Consider the following 10,718-nt stretch of genomic DNA (forward strand, 5'->3'; position numbering starts at 1 on the left):
TTGTGCTGCTATTCAGGGCCATTTCATAATGGCTGGAAATTGCTTTGGATTGCACTCGCGTTCAACATGTATGCGAGAAAAACATCATTCTGTTAAAACTCTCACATTTGTGAAACTCTCTTCCCAGAAATGATTTTTTTCCCCCCCCTTTTTCCTCATCTCTGATGTTACATCGTGAAAATATATAAAATAAACGAACCAGAGAATGACTCATGCTTTTTCAAGAAGCTTTATTTTCCAAACAGGAGAGGGATGATGACAGATGGGGGATAAAAGATTGTGAAGCTCAGACCATGCAGTTTGGTCCAAACACAGTCGGGGAAGAGACAATACAGGCGGTCTCGGGGAAAAGGATGGTGATCAAGAGGCAGATTACTGCATCTGTCACCTTAAAGCTAATTCATACATTTTAAAGTAAACAAAGCAGCATTCTCACCACATAAAGCCATGTTTGGGGGCGGGGTTGAGTAGCATTACAACTCTTATTTATTAGGAACAGCCATGAATCCATGACCTCCCTGGCTATTTTTGTTATAATTGCGTTGCTATAGCTGTTTGTATTTCTGGAGAGAAAATAACCTTAGGGCAGGGAACAGTTGTACAAGTGCACAGAGCTCGTACACCCCAAACCATTTTGTTTTATCAGTTATTTGAATCTCCGAGCGGCTCTGTGTGGTATGGATTGTAGCTGTAATGTCCTGCACAAAGCCTGCAAGTCATCTGACTGAAACTGGCTATGGGTGCTATTGACACGTTCATGGTCGATTACGTTTCCAGGAAAAAAAAGTTTGACAACAGTAGCACTGGAGAAGAGAGATTTTCCTGCTGCAGTATGCTTGATAAATTGTACATCCATGAATGTGCTTGTATGTTTGATTGAACATTTTACTTCACTAAAACTAGATGAAAAAATGATGACAAATGTTGCATTGTAGGTTCTGCATTATGCACACAACTCAAAGTTCACATTCCTCCAGTGTAGATCAATCTCACAAAGCAAGAGCTCAATGGCATAAATCAATTTTGCTCTTATTCAACACATTAAAAATCTGTACAGTGTTCTCACTCTCTGATCCGCTCCACTTCTCTTGACTTTCAAAATAAAAGCATAGTAACCGAACAATAAATAGGTAACAGACAGAAAACACATACTAGTTTGAAATAAATAATACAGTGTTTTCAATCTTTGCCTCCCATCACATAAACCAAATATATAGTAATACTTCTTTAAAGCAACACAGAGCCAGATATCGCTGAGTCAGGCTGGTGTCCTATAAGGCCTTTTGGTCCCTCGAGGGTGATCACTAAAAAGCCATGTACTTAACATCACTGACAAACACTGCCTTTCAGCTCAATAAGACTTTCTCAACATAGTAATATACTACTGATCTCTATATCAAGTGAAACATTCACATGACAGACAGCGATGTGATGCCTGCACCAGGAAATCTGGTTGCTGTTCTTATTACAGTAGGTCTGTAGTACATAGCAGCCAGAGGAGGCACTGACACTACAGATAAACATTAAAGTCAACATGCACACGCACACATGCACGTCACACACACACACACACACACACACACACACACACACACACACACACTCACACAGGTCAGCAGAATTAGACAATTAGTAAATTGAAGTGTTGCTGCTGACAGCCCTTGTCCCATTGAGTCAATAAACCTGTGTGCTGTTCACAGTTACAGACACATTTTCTTTTTCTCTCTTTTTTTTTTTTTTTGTTGAGAAAACTGAAAAATACATTTGGCTTGCTGCATCTCAGCAACAAACCAAATGAGCCACGTTGAGGTCGAGTGCAGGCGATGATGTGCCAGAGATGTTGGTAAAGAGTGACTCAGCCAAATGGTTCTCACCATGACCCCTGTAGGCGTGATTAGGATCACCATCACACATCCATGATTGAAAAAACGTTTTTGAATGTTACTTAAATGTCCACATAATCAGGCAGTCCAACTGAAGGAATGCTCAGGCCAGTCCATTGATGGGATAGCCTGGGTCAAGTCCAAAAGCAGAAAACAGCAAGCTAAGAGGATCTTGGGGGGTGGGGTGGGGGGGTTAGGTCACGCTGTCTTACATCTAAGTTTCAATATCATACATGTGGTTTTCCAAAGTCCACCCGCATTCAGCTTATTCTATAGTTCATGATAGGTAAAAGCCGAGTGTGATTACAAACAACCTGAGTGTCCACTGTGACTCCTGCCAAGCCAAGAGCAAGGTGTCTGTAATGAAGGCTTACCACATAAAAGTCCACAAGTTCAGTTTTAAAGGGGGCCCTTGTCTGTGCTATTACATTTGAAATCAACAGAAACCTCTGCTTGTTGTTGCGCTTTTCAGATAAGGTTGAGGAACACATGTTTGCCCTGCAGCTGGGCAAATTAAGACTGCAGACGTAAGAAATCACCACTATCCTTGTGTGTTCCTTGTGCTTTGTATTGATAAAGAAAGGGCCCTAGGATCATAAGAATCTAAGGTCACTTTTCCTTCTTTTTACCTGTTTCTTTCCACAGCTGTCCTGGAATCCTCCATAAATACAAAAACCTTATATATATTATACATTAAACACTCTGTATTCTCATCCAGGAGTTAATTCTCAATAGTTTTCCTGCATTGTTCAAGACCTGTCAGTTTTATACATTGAGTGTATATTTGCTCTGTGATGTTGCACCACTCTTTCTCATGGTATTATTCATTATACAGTGTGATCTGGAGAGAAAACCTTCATTCAAAATCCTATCAGCAATACTGAATTGGTGCGCTAGCTCTGCCGCCTTTCCTCCTGTTTTCACCCACACCCTGTAAAAATTATGTGTGTATCAGCTGCAAGCTGGGATTTCACAGTCCAAGATGCCTATGATGCCTGTATGAAGCCTGTAAGCACACACTGCAGCTGTAAAAGAGTGGCTCTCAGTTCTGAATTTTATGCTGGAATTTCCAAAGTTCAACATATTTTTAAAAGAGCCCTTTCAGTGTTCCGAAAAATGGAAATGATTGTTTATTTTCTATGCCTCAGAAATAGCAGTTTTTGTGTGTCCTGTACAGTGGACGTGTATGTTAAAAGAAAGTACCCTTGGTGCCACTGCACAGTATCTTTTTGAAGGCCTTTCTGAAGTCTTTGTTGAAGATGGTGTATATGACTGGGTTGAGACAGGAGTTGCAGTAACCGATCCAGAAGAAAAACTTAAAGAGTGGATCAGGTATGGCGCAGGTCTCTGGGCACACTGCCTGTAGAGAGTAGGAGAAGAAGAATGGGAACCAGCACACCACAAACACACCGATGACCACAGCCAGGACAAAGGTGAAACGCTTCTCTCTGTTAACCATAGCTTTACGCCTCGCTGCTCCGGGGTTGTTCTCTGTTTTCGACTTCCTCCCGGGCACCAGCCGAGCCCCCTTTGAAGTGGCGAGCATGTCCCGGTATCGCTTGACTGAGGCCGGGGAGTGGAGCCCCCCCCCTGCAGGTGACCCTGGCATGCTGGTGCTGCATCGGCCTCCTCCGTGGCTGTGCTCCATATCGCTCTCTGTGCTTGAGCTATCGCCATTGTTATTGTCAGCTTTCTTCCCTCCCTGCCGCTTGCCCTTCTTTCCCTTCTCTTTAGTCTTGGCAGGGGAAGACTGAGGCACAGAGGAGGGGCTTGAGGGCCCATGGGGAGAGGTATCAAGGGAGGCTGTGGTAGGGGTCAGGGCTGGAGAAGTGGTTGGAGGTTGCAGGAGATTATTGGTTGTGGGATTCTGGGAGGGTTCAGATGGCCCTAGGGATGGAGAAGGGGTGATGGCAAGGGTGGGGGGTCTGGCATTTGAGGTCTTATTGGATGAAGGCGGTGTGCTTTCTTCCTCATCCTTCCCATTGGCCTGTACATGTCGTGGAGGCTGACTTGGTGTGGCACAGCCGACCCCATCCTTCCTGGGCTCTCCTGGTGGGCAGCGTGTTCTCTGTTTGGCTATTTGGTAGATTCTTATGTAGACCAGGATCATGATGAGGCATGGGGCAAAGAAGGAGCCGATGGTGGAGTAAAGGATGTACCAGCGTTCATCATTCAGCTGGCACTGTGGTCCCCTCTCAGTCCCCTGCTCCCCTGGCTCGCTTTTGTTCAGCGAGAGCAGGGGAGGGAAGGAGATGATGGCAGAGATGAGCCACACCACCACAATAGCGGCTTTGATGCGCCTGGGAGTCCGCTGACGCCCGTAAGTAACCCTGGAAATTGACAGGTAGCGGTCCAGTGAGATGGCGCACAGGTGCACAATGGAGGAGGTGCAGAACAGCACATCCAGCGCCAAGTAGATCTCACACCACAGGGACTTAAAGTACCAGTAACCCAGAAGTTCATTAGCCAGAGAAAAGGGGATGATGAGTGTGGCCACCAAAATGTCTGCAGCAGCCAGTGACACTAAGAACAGATTCTGCGGACCTCGGAGCGATCGGCTGGTCAGGACGGCGATGATGACCATGATGTTCCCCACAATGGTGAAGAGCACCATTAAGGTTATGGCGGTGGCGAAGGCCGCCGTGGCTTCAGGGGAGTAAGGGGCGAGCTTCAGGACGCTCTGGTTGCAGGGGACGGAGGCTCCGGGGCTGCTCACACTGCTGTTCCAGCCGCTCAGCTCCATGGAGCAGCCGCTGTCCAGAACCGAGGCCATGCCGGGATTAGCTTTCCAGGAGTCTTCACAGATACAAAATATATATTTGTTTGGTCACATTAAAGTTCTCTGATTTGTCATCAAATTGTCATATGTTTTTCGTGCACAATAAAATATTACGTTTGAAACAATGCATGCGATGAAAAATGTGTCATATTTACCTCAGCTGTTCTCGTTTTGTCTCTGTGTTGTTTCCAAACGTTAGCTCCCTTGCATCCTCCACGGCAGGTCTTCCAAGTCCATTTTAAGCGCACAAACAGTCCTGGGCAGTGCGTCAAGACACGGATCAGTGCCTTTCAATTAAAACGCCTCGGCACTGTGTAGAACAGATCCCCCCCCCACCCCCCCACCCCCCCCGCAAAACTGGAGTAATTTTTGTGAGGCTGACCTCTGCTGAGTTACAATACAGCCCGAAGAGCTAAAACTTCTTTAACGCATCATGATTGGTCCATTTTATTCTCAGTGGATTAATAGCTTGTCTTGAATATGGGAAGATTTAATTTATAGTCATCAAATTTTGGGTCAGTCGACCAATGAGTGTAAGAGACTGGTTTAGTGTGAGTAATCGCAGCACTTCTCGCCTCATCTCCGTGCGTCCTCGTTTGGAGACGCGCATATACCTGACCGTCTCATGGGAGCAGGGATCACAGGATGACATACACAAGGTGAAATAAAGTTAATCTAACGCAATATTTACAGTGATTCACAAATAAAGAAGATACTGGTGTTTCCCTGCGATGGGTAGCCCACGCTGATGCTCACGTTTCCACCCAGTCGGACAAGAGAAAGCACAAAGTTAAACCTTAAGCTCTCCAGCCCTGCGCACGAAGCCAGATATGTGGTGAAAAACGCAGTATTTCTTCAGTAGTGAAATTATCCCTGAAGAGCAGCTTCAGTCTGTGCGTCTCCGGAGCCGTTTCTCGGCGCTTCTGTCCCCTCGGAAGTTCATCAGGATGCCAAGATTCAGCCGCTCCGCTGGCGCACATCACAGGCGTCCTCACAGAGGCGCAGCAGCATCTTCACTTGTGAACAGGACCTTACGACGAAATCTAATAAGTGGGGTGCCTCCCATCTCCCTCTTCCGCTTCTTTTTACAGCCGGTGATGTCATTGTGGGGCTGTGGGCGTCATGGGATCCTTACTTTCCCTATCCCAGTAGTTCCTCTCCCTCCCGCTTTCCCTCTCACTCACACTAAACATGAACCAGAGCAGTTACATTAGAAATGCTGGGTGGCACTGCTTCGGTCAATTAACTCCACGGGACGCTGGGACAAGGCGTACTCAAGTAATTCATCATCATCATTCACTTTAATAGGCTATGTAGCATTGCACATATGGCTGATCAATACAACTCTTTATGATCTCTGCATCTACAGACTTTACACCACTTTCCCAACCCCCAACAGCTCCAGCAGCTGGAGGAGTTACATAAGGCCACTGACACCCATATTAACCTGGTCACAAGCCTGCTCTCTGACTTTTGGTTGGGCTTTGGATTAGATATGTCTGAGGTTTTGCGGTCATGCTGCAGTGCTGAGTGTTTTATCGTGGTCATCCCTTGTATATGTCCGTAATATGTAGGCTAAATCTTTTGAGCGTGTTAAAGACGAGCCCATTCTCAGTTGTGAGAAAGTAGTCCAGTTTTTTTTTTTTTTTTTTTTTTTTTTTAGTGTAGAGAAATAATAAAAAGTTCAATAAATTGAGGAAATTCTAATAAAAACGAAAACCTTCACTTTGCTGAACGCTCCTCTTCAGAGTGTTACATTATTCATGCATTAAGCTGGATGTGGTCCGTCTACCCCACTGGGTACTTTAATCTCAAACAATAAATCACATATTTTATGGGATTTTATGGATTTTGCATACGAAACCGTAAGAACCTGATTTTTACAAGCATCCCATAAATCTTGCAGTCAAACTGAATTATTTCCCTATGAAATCTGTAGTCCCCCCCCCCCCCCCGCGTTACCTTCCACCTCTGCTCATCCAGCGAGGCGCATGGAGGGGCTGCACGGCCCTCGCTGTGGCCTTCTGTGCTCATGCATTTACATCATCACTTCACCTCCATTTAAATCCCTCTGCATTATGCGCCCTGCGACGCGCAACCCCCCCCCCCCCCCCCCCCCCCCAAGAAGCGCGGACATCCGCGGCATCCCTCACCGTTTGTTGCCCACCTGCGACCAAGTGGCCGATCGTTCAATTACGGAGTGAAACCTGCGTCATGCCGGCTGCTTTTACCGAGCCACAAATTACACGGTGGCAGAGTTTACCTCGCGTTTATTGGAAAGTAGGTGGGTGGCCTCTGTGTTCGCAGTCACAATAACAAACAAACAATACACACAGAGACATCCGCCAGCCTACACACGCACATACATAGTCTTGTGAATGGTACGTGGGTAGGAGGTCCAGCGTGCTTGCTTTTGTAGTGTGCCCCCCCCCAACCACCACCACTCCACACGCACACGCTGCTATGTTAAAGAGAGAGAAACCCAGCGAGCCTCACACGGAATTACAATCGGGAGCCCTGTGCTCTCTGATTGTGTGACCTGAAGCCGCAGCCAATAATGGTTGTACATTTTTTTCTCACCACGCTACACATTCTAAATATAAAAGGGAAGAGAATAAAGCTTTTAGCGGGAGAGTGCACTCCAATCAAGTGTCTCTGTTTCCGTGGGTGAACTGTGCTCGGTAGCACGCTGAAAATGCATTCTGGGGGAGAGGGGTGTGTCACGGCACACAGCGTTCAGTGCACAGTACACCACTCCTGAAGTGCTTGTTGTGTAAGAGCATGTGGTATACAAACGTGTACTCACACACACGCACACACACACACACACACGCACACAATCACACGCACACACACACACACACACCCACAAGCCTGGAGGAGCTTCTGCTGTCACAGGTCACGCACAGGGGATCAGTAACTGTAGCCTGACATGCAGACTTGAGAGGCTTGCACCTGGTCACTCTCTCAGAAAACCTTACGTGCTTTGGAAAAAAACTTTAAACTCTCTTCAAAGCAGTTCCTGAAGTCCCCCGGTGTCGTAAGGTTTAACATAACTAAGAAGAAGCCTTTAAAGGCTGTTTTCCAAGGGAGCGCCAGATTAACTGCAGCCAGCTCAGCATAATGCAAGGCTGCGGTGGGAGGCTGTGCACATCATGGTTCAGGTCCAGATCAATTACACCACAGTACCTGCCCTGTGGATGCTTTCTTTTTAAATTTCGAGTTATTGGCTTCCTGTTTTCGTGTACCTTCTTCTACCTTTGTGAGGACCAGTTATATTTACATATACCTTGAGAGTGAGGACAGCTCCTCTTCAGAGGGCTGAGACTCAGGTTTAAATTTCAGATTGGAATTAAGTTTAGGTTTAATAAGGTAATAGGTCAGGGACTAGAACAGCAACCCTTCTGGCTTGTGACACCTTGTCATAGGTTGCATTTAACTATGAGTTGCAAACAAGTCAAAAAATATAGTGATTTTGACATAAAGACATAAATGTCACAATAAAATCACAAAGTTAGAAAAAATATACATATCAGAATATGTTTTCATCTTATTTTTCATCTGTTCATATTCTAGTGACCCCTTCCACTGGGTTGTATTTATAGTTCCTCAGAAGTATAGCATTACCAGTGTTCACGTGTGTGTGTGTGTGTGTGTGTGTGTGTGTGTGTGTGTGTGTGTGCACCCTGCAAACAATTACAGGGAGCTCTCCTGGATGGTCAAACAGTAATTTTCTCACTGCATTTGTAATGATTACAACCGCTGCTTGTGAGTGTCCGCGCATCCATGTGTGATATCCTCACATTGTAATTCTCCAGCTAATAATATCACACATATTGCTCATATAATCTATTTGCAGTTTTTGTTTCAGAATGAGATCACTCGTTTGAGTGACGCAGTCTTCAGCTGTGAATAGTAAACAGTGTAAATCACCCCATCCAACACAAGTGTGATTTCTGTGCAAATCCCCAAATCCATCATGCTCTCCTTTTTCTTCTTTGTGTGCATACAATACAGGCACACGCACACACACGGACCCACATTACACGTCATCGATAGGCATTGCCACAGCATAATGTAATATGATTGAGCCTGACATGAGTTTAATGTGGACACGGAGCGTGAGTAACGGTTTAGGTCTGTTTTCATTAAGGAGCCTGACTGAGTGAGGAGGAACTGAGAACAACAGACGAGATGAAAGAGACGTTGGAATGAAAGAGAACATTCTGCCTCCAGAGATAAATAAATGACCAAGTGAAATGACACTCAAAGTCATTTGTTAATGGACAATCACGTATCAGGAAACAGTGCAGCCAGAAATATATATGTGTGTGTGTGTGTGTGTCTGTGAGAGAAATGTGTACATGTGGCCCTTTTGTGTTATCTTGGTGATAAAGAGGCTGCGGCAGCAGTTAATAAATAGTCTGCTGGTGTCATCTGCTGGATACTTCCGCATTATCTCGATTTCTAGCAATTTCAAAAGTTGCCACTAGAGAGCACCGTCTCACTACAAACAAACTCAACCCCAATACTTGTTACACTGTTTTGGTGATGACGCAGGAAAGTCATCTACCTGATTCTTCTTTGGAAGCTACCTGCAGTGGTGGAAGAAACACTCCATTAAATAACCTAATATTTTTTTATTAAGTAAATTAACTCTGTACAACAGCCCTGTACAACAATAAAAAAAACAGGTTACAAATGAAAGTCCTGTATTCAGTTCTACTTTATGTAAAAGCACCATCAGCAAATGCTACTTAAGGTATTTAATGTAAAAGTACTTGTACTTGCTTATGACTATTTAAATTGTTTATTCTGATGCATGAATTCTTAAGCAACACTTTGAATTGAAGCTGGTGGAGGTGGAGCTAATTATAATATATATATAAATGTATTTGTTTAAACACACACACACACACACACACAAAATTATAATACATATAATTCGGTCATGAAGTCTAGTGGTTCTGGGGTTTGAGCCCCCTCCAGAAAGTGATATGATAAGTCCAGCTACACAAATTTGTCTTTTCTCTTTTGGTGAAATACTGGATAATTTTCCTTCTTTTGGCCTCAAACAGTCATTTCTTTGTGAGAAACCATCTGAGAAATTTGGAGGAGAAATCTGTCTTTGGTGGAACTGCTAACTGCTATCTGAGAAGAAAAAACATCTGAAATGTGACAACAAACAGACGTTGGTTTTTATAAAGGGGTCACGTGTAAAGGGAACCACTGGTTTAATCATTAACAATGCTTTGTAAATCACACACACACACACACACACACACATCTTAACAGGTGAAGAGTTAGAATAACAGCTGAATGAAAACAGCCAGCTAAGATTGATCACTTTAGGAAGCCATTTCAAATGACCTAAACTAAAGGTGCCTGTTAAAGTTTAAAAGAGAACAAAGCAGAACAAATGATTTTTTTCTGGCTTTCAGTTGAAGTGAGCTCTCAGCCTTAACCTAAACCTAAAAAGTCTAATGTGCATTTCTCTGCCCTCTGTGTGGAAAACTGTGGCTAATGGAGGGAAGAAGTCAAGTACATCAGTTATGCTTGCGTACATGTTGGGCAATGGATACTTGCAAATGAAAGGAAGTGGATTCTTCTAGCCATGGCTGACACAGGAGTGTGGGTGGCATAATTAGCATCAGGGGATGAGGTAGCTGTGGCAGCTGGTCTTTAACGCACTAGTAGTGGTAGTTCTGGAGTTCATCTGGATTGGTCAAGTTTAGAATTGACTGCATTTTGCCTAATACAAAAAAATACTAATGATATTATTTAAACAATTCCGTGATCAAACTTCAGCTGTTCATTGTGTAGAAATTCAGTGTCCGGAAAGGTGACATTTACCCATGATGCTGTGAGGTAATGTGTCAACATTCTTGTGACCTATAGAAACCTGTGGTTGAAATGTTTAAATATAGATCAATGTGGGTGTCATACCTGGAATAGTTCAGCTGAAATCTAACAAAATGAGGAACCAGAATTTGGCCAGAAACACCACAGCTACATGCAGTATCTAACATGAAGGTACAGTTTCACATGCTTCAGAA

General features: G+C 44.3%; 1 protein-coding gene across 1 annotated transcript; it reads right to left on the reverse strand.

Moving 5' to 3' along the window:
* Positions 1-1,753: 1,753 nt before the first annotated feature.
* On the reverse strand, positions 1,754-5,683 carry adra2b (adrenoceptor alpha 2B). The gene is made up of 2 exons (XM_071483248.1): positions 4,818-5,683; positions 1,754-4,679 (listed from the first exon to the last, which is right to left on the reverse strand). Exon 2 carries the CDS (start codon positions 4,654-4,656, stop codon positions 3,073-3,075), a length of 1,584 nt encoding a protein of 527 aa, XP_071339349.1. The 5' UTR covers positions 4,657-4,679; positions 4,818-5,683; the 3' UTR covers positions 1,754-3,072.
* Between the last annotated feature and the right edge of the window lie 5,035 nt (positions 5,684-10,718).

Source organism: Trachinotus anak, unplaced genomic scaffold, assembly GCF_046630095.1.
Source record: "Trachinotus anak isolate AG129_WGS33_773 ecotype Australia unplaced genomic scaffold, CSIRO_AGI_Tana_v1 ptg000008l, whole genome shotgun sequence".
Classification (NCBI taxonomy): Eukaryota; Metazoa; Chordata; class Actinopteri; order Carangiformes; family Carangidae; genus Trachinotus; species Trachinotus anak.

Excerpts from the sequence above, each read along its gene's own strand:
- adra2b (XM_071483248.1), bottom strand. The coding sequence starts at position 4,656 with ATGGCCTCGGTTCTGGACAGCGGCTGCTCCATGGAGCTGAGCGGCTGG.